General features: G+C 37.7%; 1 protein-coding gene across 1 annotated transcript in view; it reads left to right on the top strand.

The window, feature by feature from the left end:
* LOC146459084 (uncharacterized) overlaps window positions 1-13,138 on the top strand; it is a 275,459-nt gene extending 262,321 nt beyond the window's left edge. Inside the window, exons 19-24 of the mRNA XM_085089729.1 lie at window positions 43-117; window positions 277-345; window positions 2,262-2,861; window positions 4,378-4,566; window positions 6,920-6,994; window positions 11,568-13,138. Coding sequence (XP_084945855.1) covers window positions 43-117; window positions 277-345; window positions 2,262-2,861; window positions 4,378-4,566; window positions 6,920-6,994; window positions 11,568-13,138 — 2,579 coding nt within the window. The remainder of the gene's footprint in view (window positions 1-42; window positions 118-276; window positions 346-2,261; window positions 2,862-4,377; window positions 4,567-6,919; window positions 6,995-11,567) is intronic.
* The last annotated feature ends 1,055 nt before the right edge of the window (window positions 13,139-14,193 follow it).

The raw sequence follows: 14,193 nt of genomic DNA, 5'->3' as shown, positions 1-14,193 counted from the left end.
TGAAAGTGGACTTAGGAGTAATAAAAATGTTTTTTTTGGCAGCTAAAATTGGAGATGACCGCAAACAAGTGGACACCAGGGAGCAGCTTGAAACTGTGACGTCTGCTGAGTATCATGGTAGGTTTACAGAAATTTGAAACCTGAATCAACGATTCTGTTCATGAAACAATCATCAGAGGTTGTGTTTAGAGAAAATAGGATGTGTTTTCAATCCAATGGCCAATGGAGCTCTTGAAAGTGGACTAAGAAGTAATGAAATATTAATATTTTCCCCAGGTGAAAATAGAGATGGCTACAAACAAGTTGAAAGTTTTGAAACAGGAAACACCAGTGAGCAGCCAAAAGGTAGCTTTACTATGAAACCTGTGGATAAATGATTCTTAAAATGTCCTTCTAAAACTCATTAATAACTCATGAAGAGAAAACAAAGGAAATCAATACCGTGAAGGAGGTTTGGAAATGTGATGGTAAATTTTGTGAACTTTTGCTTCAAATTTCTCCAAGAATTATCAATAGTTTGAGAAGCTATATCAAACGCTCGAAAGAGTGTTTTCTCCTATTTCTAAACACCTTGAAGTTGGTTAAAAAAAAAACTCGGCTGCGCCTCGTTTTTCCAACCTACTTCTCCGTGTTTGGAAATCGGAGGAAACACTCTTCCTCGTGTTTGATCTTACTATTACTTCTCGAACTCATTAATGATTCATGAGGGGAAAACAAAGAAGGTTTAGAAATGTGATCTAATTAATTATTATTATTATAAAATATTGGTGAAATTTTGCTTTGAATTTCTCCAAGAATCATTAATGGTTTGAGAACCTATATCAAAGACTTGAGAAAGGGTGGTGTTTCATGTGACTTCTAGATACTTCAAAGTTGGGTAAAAAAAACTCAGCTGCATGTGCCTTGTTTTTTCTCCCTACTTCTCAGTGTTTGGAAATCAGATGAAACACCAATCTTTCTTGTGTTAGATACATTAATGCATGAAACATTCAGCAGAGATTGTGCTCCAAAAAAATCAGGTGTCATGGAGAGGAGAGATTGCTTAATACCTGGGGAATAAAAGAAGCGAACAATTCCTTTTTGCCCATGCAAAAAACATATTAGGCTGTTTTTATTTCACTCATGCATATCAAAATAAACACTTTGGGTACAGGCACCTGATAAATTAAGGATGTGTTTCTTTCAGTAACTAGAAAATAATCTGAGATTTGCATAACCTTTGGATGTTAACAGCATGACATAGGGCGAATTTTATCCGCTGACTGTGAGGACGTGTTTGTTCACATTACGCCCAGTTGTCACATTTCATCAATAAAAATAAAAAAACACACATAAAGCTTTCCTAAATAAAAAAAAATATTCAAATTTTTATAGGCCTAAGGAGCAAAAGCGTATAGTTTTAGCCTCGAGGCGACTTGCAAGCGATTTGAAGTCAATTTTGAAGCAAACTTATCCAAGCACGTTTTTCAAACATTTTGCAAAAACAGCGTTCAGAATACGAAAAATCGGTCTATGAAAAAAGTATTTTAGTACAAATTTACAATTAAACCTGTAATTATTTGTGTGTTGTCTTCCTAGAAACACTGAAGCATTACCAAGGAACTCCGTGGATTAAAAGTTGATTTGAGATACGCCCGCTCATTGGGCTAATAAAACCACAAATCGAACAAAATGTTTTTCGCCGTTAATGCTTGATTTCCACTGTTGAAACTGTCAAGCATCCCTTAGAAGTTCCGCTTTCGATTCACTGTTTCCAAGAGGTTTGTTTCTTTTCGGAATAGGCAAACTTCTCTAATTTCGACCAGCGCCAGAGTGAAATTCCGCTACATTACGATCACTCATTCCCTGTGCATGCTTGAAAGTTAACAACCCACCAACCAAGTGAAAACCCCACCATTGCCATAACTCGTTCATTACTCATGCGTGCATTCACCAGTTAAAAACGTGCCCTTTTACAATAATTATATGATAATGTTGGTAAAAGGCAGCTTTTTTTTACTAAAAAGCTTGTTTGCAAATAACTTTTGTAAAAGTGCTGAGCACTTTCTTCTGGCCAATAATGTACTGGTAAAACATCTTTTTTTGACCAATTGAAAATATATTTGTTGAAGTGGCTGTTTTTGGAATAATAATTATTCTAAAAACAGCCAGTATTGCCAGTTAGCTTTAATTGAAAGCCCAAGCCATCAATAAGTCTAAACCTGTAGTTTGTTTTTCTTCAATATTGATCTTTGCTGTTCTCTTTTTTTTTTCTCTTCTAGGAACTAACATTAAAGAAAATAAAGAAGACAGCTCTGATGATTGCAATGGCAAGCCACCACAACTGTGTTTTAAGTTTCCAGAGACGAGCGATCTTCCTAAAACTTCCATAGCTTGGAGCAAAGTTCAACTCCCGATAGATGTTCTTTTAGTGACTGTGGAGGACTGTGAGTTTTTAAGCTGTTATTTCTATCTCGACGAACCTTTCAAGACTTACCACAAAGACATTGGTCCAGTCTACGTTGGAGCGATGGGTAGTGGTGACCAGGAGAAGCTTAAGATTGCATTGATAAAATGCTCAAAACGTTCTGTAGTTCCAGGTGGTGCTTTACCTGATGTAATAACTGCTAGCAGGGTCTTGCGGCCCAAGGCTGTGATTTCTGTGGGCACCTCCCATGGTTCAAATTCTGAAAATATCAACATCGGAGACATACTGGTGTCTTCCAAGTTGACAACCCCTGACTTTAGAGCCCCTGTGAGCAGAAATTTTGGCAAGCTCATCAGACATGCATCTGATGGATGGAAAGCTCCTTTGGAAAACCCAGCTGAATGGCAAGTGCGAGTACATTGTGATGCTGATGTGCCTAGCGAGGAAGGCGAAGGTAAGTCAGTTTAGTTATCATTCAGTGCTAGTTGATCAGAATGCTACTCTGAGCCTCGCATTAAGGTCGCTTGCGCCAGTCCACTTCTGGCGTTTAGGTGAGCTACAGAAAGGGTTAGGTTAAAAGGACCCGGGTTTGGATGAACAGAGCCAGAAATCAATATAATAAAAAATACTCAAATAAATAATGCTCATCATGAGGGAACAAATAACAATAGTCACCCTGTACAACCCCAGCTGAAAAACCTACCATTTAAAACTTTGGATCCAAATAAACGTTCTTACAAGTTAAAGCAAAAATCTGTAAGAGAGGTTTTTGCATAACAATGAAAATGTCAAAAATGGGAATTTTGAAAAATATCTTAAAATCTGTCTTACCGATTTTGAAAAGAAATTGTCTAAAGATCGATGTTGATGTATATTTAAAAATATGAAAAATTGAGCGCAGGTTGTCAGCTAGATTTTGGAGAAATTTATGATAGAAAAACGTTTCCGTATGTGCGCACAAATTACAAACTGCTTATTTGTTTTCCTTGATCAATTGTGCAATTGCTTATGTGACACCCGTGCATTAAGAAATTTATTATTACTCAAAACTGTAGTAAGCCACCTTTAGTTAACTTTCATCAAGTATCTTTTCTGAGCTATCAACCCAACTGAGAGCTGGTCATATCGTGAATTTTTCCAGGATTTCTTTTAGCAACAGCTTAAGTCGCGTAAATAACTGTGAGGATCTTTCTTCTATTTAATCTTTTATCCACTGCTCAAATAATTATTTCCTCTATTTATTAATTCATCCTTCTCGGGTATGTTATGAACTCACAATATGACCAGCTCCCAGTTGTCTTGATAGCTCAGTTGGTGGTTCAAGTTCAGGCACCTGCAGGAAATACAATCTAAAATATACCCTTTCAGAAGGTTTCTTGTACAGGGACGCAAATGATCGCCAAATTGGACCGCAAATAATTACAGGGTCAGAAATAATCCTCAGATCTTCAAGGTTATTTACATTCAATATTCGGCAAAATACCTAGGCTGCCATCCTCAGATTGGACAGTTACTGGTCCCCGAACGAGAATCAGTCACCTCAACAGAGTAGTCCTCCCTCCTTTCCTTAGCCAGCGCAGCAAGCATTTCCATTTGTGCATTTGTCGCCGTTTCACCACCCGAAATTAGGATGAGAGTAATAAACACAAAGGAGGGGAAAAGCGTCTCTCCTCCCCTCCCCCCCTTTTTTTGTCTGCTCTTACGTCATTTCGCGTGCATCCAGAATACAGAAATCGGCTTTTTAGTGCAGAAAACTCCACAGAAACACTTGCTCTGCAGGCTATCCTATCTTGATCTCTCGGCACCCTCTCCAGTATTCCACTTTTTAAACTGAGCAAAGGTGTAAAGCAGTAACTGTAAGCCAGCCATATAATTATTTCCCCCAAGGTTATTTTAAGGACAGGCCAGGATAAATAGATACAGTTAAATTGAAGCAATGACGTGTCAAACCCGTTTCCTCTTTATGTCAGATGTTTTTGCAGCAGCCCGTGATGGTAAGATGGAGTGGCTGTTAGTGGAAGGTGTGGCCAGTGATAGAGGTCTCAGTCAGTCGGTAAGCGATGACTGGAAGTCTTTTGCAAGTACCATGGCAGCTTCCCTTGTGGCAAATATTTTATGTGATCCCTATGTTTTCCAAGGATGGCCTCACTATAATCAAGGTCAGTGTTATATTTAGAAAAGGTGTGATCCTCTTGCAGAATTAAATACCTTCTCAATATTCTTTTGTTTGTTGAAAGTAATGCAAAGGGTCAAATTTCACCAATAGATGAAAACCCATTGCAGTTTTGAATGAAACTTTTAAAAGTAGTTTCAGGAAGAAAGCCTGAAAAACATTTAGGCTTGATGGTCATTCCATAAATTCAATCTTTTTATCTTGAGCTCCCAGTTGGCTTGACAGCTCAAATGGTAGAGTGCTGCATTGGTAATACAGAGGTCAAGGGGTTCAAATCCATTTCAAACCTTCTTTTTTCACCTGCAAGTTGTTCTGATAATGTGCAGGGTCTTTTATCTACTTTAGCTTAGTTACAGATTATCTTGAGTTGCTGTTGAATCATATGAAACTGCAGTGCAGTTCAAATGTGGTAGTAGTGTCTGTATCACAATGCCTATTTTAAGGGCAAGAGTAGAGTCATCATGAAATTTTCTTAAGATTGATCCATTGTGTTTGTTTTAACTGTTAATTTTATTATAGAAAATCTAAGTGTTAAGGCTCTGTCTATCTACAGCACGCATGTCCAGTATTTTTGAAATTTAAAGAGAGCTTTGAAATTTACATGTCAGTTTTGCCAGCGAGATTTCAGAATTCCTGTAGAAATTTCCCTATTTCATTGACAGTATAAACTCTGAATTTTTCTTCACATTAATTACAGCATTTTAATGCTGGTGAAATTGGAAAAAAGTGGAAATGTTCCAAGCCCAGTTCCAGCTTTTTAATGCTGGTGAAATTGGTGAAATTTGACCCTGTTCCCACAATAATTATTAATTGTTTCGGAAGTATTTTGATTTGTTTTTAAATTTACTGCGTCGTTTTTGGAAAGATTCCAGAAAAATTTTCAAGATTCCATTCAAATGCCAGACATTAATATTACATTAAGAGGAATTTAACTGTTCATGTCATTCTCAGAAATTTCAGTCATGTGTGACGTAGACTGATTGTAAAAAAAAAAACATCAAATAGGTATTAATTTATTTACAGTCTCACCACTCGAACCGGGCCACTTGGTAGAAAGCCAACCAATCACAATGTTTTCAGACAACAAAGGATCTAAAAGTTGTTGGTAAATAGACCAATAACACTGCAGTGTCTAGACAAAACATTCGCTAATAAATTTTACCCGACTTGAACATGTGGACCTCACTGTAAACGGTGCAGTTTTTTGATTGATCAGTTTCAATCCCAAATTTTTCCTACTGTCAATTGGTTCGATGTTGCAATCTGACAACACGGTTCTCGACTAACTGGTTTTCTAAAATCATAAAAAGAAAATCGCAAGTATAAACATACTTACAAATTCAAGCATAAAAAGACTTATTTTATTTACCTCTAGTCTACAATTAAATATTAGCATGCGATGAAGTGTTCGAAGCAAGCTGCACACAACTGTAACATTCCAAATTCAATAATGTCTGATAATTGCTTGGGCTTTGTCTCTAATTTGACTGTTACTCAAAACATTTGAACACAACACAAATCATCAAACTACTCTCACTGAAAATGTTTCTTTGTAATTCTTGACATATGCATGAATTTGAACTGAGCTTGAACTTTGATGTTGTAATTCTTGATCGAGGAATTGTTGATATTATAATCTGCCAAAACGTTTCGCACAAAGTGGCTACTACTTTTTATTTCAGTGGCAATTATTTGCGGACTCAGCCCTACACAGTGCAATTCCAGCACATGATCTCACAGAAGTTGGGAATGTCAGCGACCGTTGCCGTAAATTTCTCCATCTCACTTCACTCTAAGTTGAATGTCTGGCAAATAAGACCATCAAAAACCTAGGAAGTATCCTCAAACTTGAAAAAGTCTGTAAATAAAAAGATTCATTTGACTGAAAAGTAAAGACTCTCACTGAACAATCAGAAAATGAGACAGTTTCCTTAGGGGTCCCCAAGTTCACGGTTATATTTCAAACTTTGTTGCAGATGTATTGTTCAACTACTTGAATCTTATTGGTCCGTTAACCAACAACATCAAGATTCTTTGTTTTCAAAAAACGAAGTGATTGGTTTACTTTGTTCCAAGCAGTCCGGTTCGAGTATACTTCCACTGTAATGAGCCAGAGGGCTGCACTACATATACATATCAGAAGTACTCACTTAAATCCTAAGGCAAAAATATGCAATTAAAGTAGTTAATTGAAACTGTTATGGTATGTTAGTTCAAAAAATTGATTCCAATGGATACTATTCAGAATGTAATGCTTGAAAACTATCTACAAATTGAGCACCCAACGTATGCTGTTATTAAAGAAAAGACAACGGTTAAATTTTCATTTTGACCCTCAGATACCACCGATCACAACCTTGAGCAGATGAAACCAAAGGAGAAAAACATGACAGACGAAACATGCAAGAATGAAGGTCAGTTCCCAGCCAGGAAGTACAAGGAATTTAAGTTCAGTGCACCCTGGGTTGTTTTTGGTTCTTACTCCTTTTTCCGCTGGGGGTGAAGAATTTTAGAATCGTACAGTAGGCGCCAAATTTTTATAATGGGCTTCTTTCTCTGGGAATTCATGTCCAGTTGCATTAAGCAGGCTCTTATGAAGTTGTCAACTCATCTTATCCCAGACGTCTTTTTCGTGAGGCAAAGGTCAACCAAGGGTAATCTGGTGCCCTGTCTTCAGTTAACAATGATTTCCCACCCAAAAATGCCTGATAAAGTTTATTTTGAGGTTTCAACTAAACGCTGACCCCTTACTGACCCCCTGTACAATTCACAGGGAAAACCAAATATCGTTATCAATCAAAATTCCTAAAACAAGACGCCTATGGTCGTTTACACGGGACATGTTGGTGTTTGTTTAACACTAGCAGCCTCATTCATTCTCATTGTACGCCTTGCCAATTTGTAATCCCTTCGCGATTGAACTAATTGAATAGTTTTCAGTCAGAAAGATATCATGATATTGCGTTACGCTACTTGAAATCATGCCAGAAATTGCCTTATGATAACATAATGACCAACAGATACCAGAGAAACGTTTACTATTGAAATTTTCAATATACAAACAGTTCCTGTCTCTAAATCAAAAGTGAAAACGTAAGGATTAAACCGTCCGTGTGAGGCACGAGGTATTCTAATCTTAACAAATTTTTTTCCTCCGTATTTCATTTATTAATATAAACAGTTGAACATTGAAAAACGTACAAGCATTGATTACAAACCTTATTGAAAGTGCTATTTATATTCTGGTTATGTAATGTCAGTAATTAAGTGTAAGATTATAACAGAAAGACAAACAGACAAAAAGGTTTTTCTAAATAGAAACTTAAATTAGTAAAAATTAACAATCAAACCTTAATTTTTTTTGTAAAGTGGGTTTTCAGTAGCCTTAGGAAGAAAATCATGTGATGTATTTATCAATGACCTTTCCTCCTCGCATTGTTTTCCTACAATCTGTTAAACAAAGCATGATTTCTTTCCCCAGGAACTCTCGAATTTCCACCGTGTTTAAACTGTTAAGTAATTCTTAGAAGTTATTCTTTCAATTTACTGCTTCAAAAGGGTTAATTTTCTTTCTGAAAATGGCATCTTTGAGTGTAAAACATGGAAACAATATGGCCACCACTGGGCACCGATTTGAAAGAAGCCTTATTTTGACTTGTGGCTATGAGACGTCCCACTGGTAGAAAGACTCCGTTCCCTCGCTCCTGACATATGCGCAGGTCTTAAATTTTGATTGGACCATTCTTGTTGAAGACATCAATCAATGCGAGTTAATTATTAAACTATGCACATTTGTGACTATGAAGAAGAAAAAAGAGATACCTGACCAAATTTTCAACGCTGTCTGCCCTTAGGACTCTTAGGGCATCCCGCGTAATGGCAGATGCATAGATACTCGGAGTCAGTGTAGACAAGGGGATGGAATCGAACAGAATTTCAATCAAACTCAATTGAACTGGATTGATTTTGATTTTGTTAGAGAATTGACCACAGTTGAACTCAACCTACTATGTGTTATTAAAATACAGGTAGAGAATTTGGTTTACCTGCATTGGCTGGCAGGAAATGTGGCTTCTTAGCATTAATTAGTGCATATTAAGTAAAAGGCTATCAAGAGTGCTGTTTTGATGTGGAATAAAAAAAAAAAAAAAAAACGATTCAAAGTTTTGAAGGAATAGGTGAGAGAGGGCATTCTTTTTGAGTTATTAATAATTTAGAGAGGAAGTCCCACTCTAGTCTTTTGGGTTGGAGTATGCTGTCAAGGTTCCAGATTTGGACCCCATTTTAAAAGGATTGTGCATTCAAAATGATACTCTTTTTAAGGCAATTTTGTTAATGTGTCATACAAAAGGTGACTTGATACATTTTATTGCTCTTTTTGTTTGGAAGTGTGTAGGCAAAATACTTGTCAGTACGACAGTACTTTTCTTTATTCCTCTCGAAAAGGCAAAGTTCAAAAACTCACAGCTTACAAAGGCTCAAGCTCGAAAGGTACACATCGACTAAATGGCCTCAGTCAACGAACAAAATGACACATCAATAAGAATATAATAAATCTTCGTTCCCACCGATAATACACTGCTTTGTCTGTGATTGCGTGGGGTTTTCTGAAATTACAAAAAAGGCACAATGTTCCAGTGTTTTTCTTGAATGGCAAAACTCGAAATGTTGTTAACTCACTGAACTGTTTGCTTCAAGCCAAAGGAGAACGGCAAATTCACTAATTCCTGACAAACTCATGCGAAGAACACTGGTCTATAGGGGACTCGGGAGTGACAATACCACCGGTTATAGTACTTCTCTATGAGTGATAAATTAAGAGCGTGTCCATGAGAAGTCCAGTTTGGAAGTGATAAATACTCAAATCACCGTTTTGGCTCAAACGTGGCACAAAGGGTTTGTACCATTAATTACTACATTAATTTTATAGCTTGAAGCAACAGGTTGAACTATGTTGTTCCTTTGGAGTTATTGGGGAAAACCCCTGAAAAAAGGCATTTTCGCACAAATTCATATATATCAATAATTATTTTTATATGAATAGTCTGATAAAAAGATTGCTGGTTAAGTGGGAATAGACAGTACTAAATTATGTTTAGCATCTAGTAGCCTATTATAACCATGTGTTTTTTTAAAATTTGTTTCTTCATTTTAAGTTGCCGCATCTTAATTGAAGAGCTATTTTCATCATTCTCAGAAAAGCCTAAAATTGGGTTATTTGACAACTAAATATCTTCAGTGACCAACAAACTCAAAATGTAACTTAAATATAAGATTAAAGAGGCATATCATGGCTTTCGAAATGTGAAATAATATTTATCGGCAAATGGCAAGTGTACTTATATAAAGCAAATGAACAACCCCCGCTCAGCGATTTTAGTTATTTTTTTCAAAATTCATGGCATAAAATAATTTATCTATTTTCACTTACCTCACAAAATGCAAGGAAAAAGTCACTTGAGGCTAATTTCATAAAATCGTAAACAAGTAGTTTTTCTGGTTCATATTAAGGTGGCTTACACCAGTTTCTAACACTTTCCACCAATGAGGAACTGTAACAATCACAAAATAAATTTTAAAATGTGACAACCCATCCAAAAGTGATAAAATCCAGACATGTAACAATTAGGCTTGAAGCAAAGTCAAAAATTTGTTTCTTACTTATGTGTCTGCCATTTTGACAAGATTTTTGGTTTTCCTTTTGAATTTTAGAGGGGGTCTGTTAGCGGGTTGGGTCACTGTTTTGTTGAAACGATATTTTTGCTGGTTCAGAATCAACAAGACTGTTCATCTCTTTTCTGGTGTTTACGACGTACAACTATTGATAGCAAAACAGGGCAAGGGCCAGGTGTTTTCCATTGGAAACAAAACTAAGAGCTCTTTGGAATGGTGTTAATGCATATGATGCATTTCTTTAGTCAGCTGAATACAAAAGCAACTCCTGGGGGATACTGGAATTTTTGGTGGTGGTGTGCAGTTGGGTGGTCCAAACCTTGACCTAATTTCAGGCCAAAATGTGTAATTTAGGGAACCTCCAATCCAACAGCAACAAATTGATGGTAAATTGTTGGAAATAGTGTGCTAAAAATTAAATATGATTATGGCCCATTTTCGATTTTAAGATTTCCTGGCATTGTAGATTTCATGACGTCATACAGTTGCCGCTCTTGTCAATAAGCAGAAATTTTTTTGTGTCAAACATTTGATGAGCAACCTTACAACGTCAGGAAATTCAAAATGGCAGTGCCCGGGAAATTTAAAATGAAAAATAGGCGATAATCAAATTCTGTTTTGTCTGACACAGAAATATTATTTCCATGTTTTCCAGTGAAATTTGAAATTAGATTGTTTTGTCCGACACAGAAATATTGTTTCCATGTTTTCCAATTAAATTTAATTTATTTCAAGAGTGGAGGTTTCCTTTAATAGAAATGGTTATAATGTAGACCCTTAATCACACTAAAATCCCCCCCCCCCCCCCCCAAAAAAAAAAACCCACACACACACCCTTTGCAGCATATACCTATATAGCTTGTGTTGGTGAATAACCTGCGAATGCGCACCACCCCACCCACCCCCCCCCCCCCCCCTTACTCCCCTTCCCCAGCTACTCAAGGCGGGCTGTAAATTATATTCCACAACAATTTACTGCATCACAGAAAATTCAATTACCAATATAATGTACAATTTTTTGAACGTATTTTGTTGTTTAAAAGAAAAATATGCTCAAATTACTGTACGCAAACACTTGTTCATATTTTTAAAATATCGATAATGGAATTTTGTGCGGTACGGTAAATAATTATTGCTGCGAAATATAGGATCAGTTTTTTGCGGCGGTTTGAACAAACAATCCTTTCTTTCCAAAACGCCTTTGCATCTTTGCTTTGCTCACGGACTCGCTCCAGTTATGAAGACTCTAGAGTTTAGTTGATTTAGTATTTTACAAATTATGCCTTTAACTTCTAGTTGATTTTGATCTTGCAGAGCTCATTGACCAACTACGCAGATTCTACAGCAACCGTGAAGGATGTCTTGCACTCTTCCCTTGGTGTGATGGAGAATTTAATTTTCGCCTTAGTGACATCTTCACCAAGCTCAGAATGGTCAGCAGGGAGAAGACAAGAGGAACAGTGACCGACAAAATGGTCGACATGTCGGCCATCTTTCAACCACACGAAGAATGCGAGAATCCGAAAAATGTTTTAATTGAGGGAGATCCTGGTATGGGCAAGACTACCTACTGCAACAAGCTTGCCTTCGACTGGACCTCAATGGAACCTAAAGCGGGAGATTGTTTTCCGAATTTTAAAATGGTGCTATTGCTTAGATGCCGCGACATGTCTTCCAGTTCCAATTCAAACCTTCGTAAGGACATCTGCGAACAGATTCTCCCTACTGATATTGATGAAGAAGATGAAAAAGATTTCTTTAAATGGATCAAAAAGCATCAATCTGCCGTACTTGTAGTTCTGGATGGATTAGACGAGTTGCCGAACGAGAGATGGTCAGAGGTAGAGCAGCTCATTCAAGGTAGAAGTGCAATTTTTTCTCAATGTCATCTTGTGGTTACAGCTCGGCACGAGGCTGGGATAATGGTGAGAAAATCCTGTGACACTCTCCTGGAGATTGTGGGATTCACTAAATCTGATGCCTGTGACTTCATCTTGAAATTTTTCAAAAACAAGGGAAAGGAGGGAGAGAAAATGGCGCAAACTCTCTCAAACCGACTGGAAGAAGATAAAAGCCTAGAAGAACTGATTGCTAATCCCCTGAACACTGCTCTACTCTGTCTTCTTTGCGAATACTCGGATGGCATCCTTCCAGAAAAGAAAACTACACTGTACACGGATATAGTGGAGTATGTCCTGACAAGATACACCGAAAAGAAGAACTTAAAACTGGAAACCGGCCAAAATGCTACAAAGGTGTACGAACAACAGCTAAAACACCTTGGCTGGATAGCTTTGGAGGGTCTTTTCCAGCAGACGATGTACTTTGAGAAACATCAACTTGGGAGTCATGAAAATGACTTACCTGCTTTCGGATTTCTGTCACTTCAGCGTGGAAGGAACAGACGAATACCATGTCTCTATTACGCCTTCATGCACAAATCCTTTCAGGAACATTTTGCTGCATTCTATCTCTGTTGCCAGCTACTGAGTGAAGAAATGAGTCCTGAAGATTTAGCTGCTGACAAGAGATATTTCTCTGACCTGAAACAAGTGTTGCTGTTCACTTGCGGCATACTAGCAGAAGCATCCGAAGAAAAAGCAATGGTTCTTATCCAGAGTTTGACGGCTCACATTGACGAAGGTGACGGGAGTTTGGAGGCTGACGTGGAGAGAGGTAAAAAGTTTGTTGTTGCAGTGGAGTGCATTAAGGAATGCAAAAAAGAAGGTAGTAATTTTCATTTAGATTTAGCACGTACTTTTGGCAAGTCTCTGAGACTACAAAGGGTAACTGCCAGGCGTAGAAATTTAGGTTATGCGTGGTTCAATTCTACCTGTTACCATCCCCCCCCCGGGCACACCCCCGGGAAAACTCGGCCCGTCTAGCCCGGGGGTCGGGAATTTCCTCAAGCGGTCTTGCCCGGGGGTAGGGGGCGGGGCAAATCGAAATAACTACTCACGCAAGGACTTATGGGGTGACAATGGCGGCTAATTACGCGGAAAAGGCCACGTTTTCCGCTGGCAAAACCATTGAGTACGTTAGCGAATAGCTGAACCAGAGTGATCTGTCGAAGCTGAAAGCTCTGTTTGAATTTAAGTGTTATTGGTAATTTGTTGCAGTTTATAAAATGAAAATATATTTTATTTTATCGATCTGATGGAGGCGATGTGATTTATATTTTCATTCATTACTTTAAAAGCTTATCCCAGAGCTTGATTTGACGTAAGTATCCGAATTTAGTAGCTTTATTTCGTATATTCAAGGCTGTTTCATTTTTATACTTTTATCTTAAAGGCTAGGTATACGCTTTGGGTAAACGTTTCGGCTCCCAGATTTGTTCTCAAATTTTACAGTTGGTTTTCTGCATGCAATGCGTACGCGTCGCTTCGAATTCAACTCGAATTTGCGGCAATCAGCTTGGACTTCTTTAAATATGTATACGCGTTCGTTCTAAAAGTTTAGGATTTTTCAGGTTCCTGGTTTTGGTTAAATAAAGAAATAAATCATCAAAACGAAGCAGTTTATTTTTAGTCCATGTCATGAGTCCCGGGGGTAGGGAATTGTCTCTTTCTGTGTGCCCGGGGGTGGGGAATAGGACGTCAAGTACACAAATGCCCGGGGGTGAGATGGTAACAGGTAGAATTGAACCACGCATTATGTTGAGTGTGATATAATTGCTAAGATGCTCACTGAGAACACAACTCTGACAAGCTTGGGTTTGTTAAGCAATAAACTCGACAGTAAATGCGCTGATAAGATTCGTGAAATGTTGTGTAATAATAATACTCTGACACACTTGAATTTCTCTGGCAATAAACTCGGCAGTGAATGCGCTGGTAAGATTTGTGAAGGGTTGTGTAATAATAATACACTGACACTCTTGGATTTGTCTGGCAATGAACTCGACAGTAAATGCGCTGATAAGATTTGTGAAATGTTG

This window comes from Pavona decussata, unplaced genomic scaffold, assembly GCF_977016875.1.
Source record: "Pavona decussata unplaced genomic scaffold, jaPavDecu1.1 SCAFFOLD_223, whole genome shotgun sequence".
In the NCBI taxonomy this organism is placed as follows: domain Eukaryota; kingdom Metazoa; phylum Cnidaria; class Anthozoa; order Scleractinia; family Agariciidae; genus Pavona; species Pavona decussata.
This window is presented reverse-complemented; position numbering and strand designations above follow the sequence as displayed.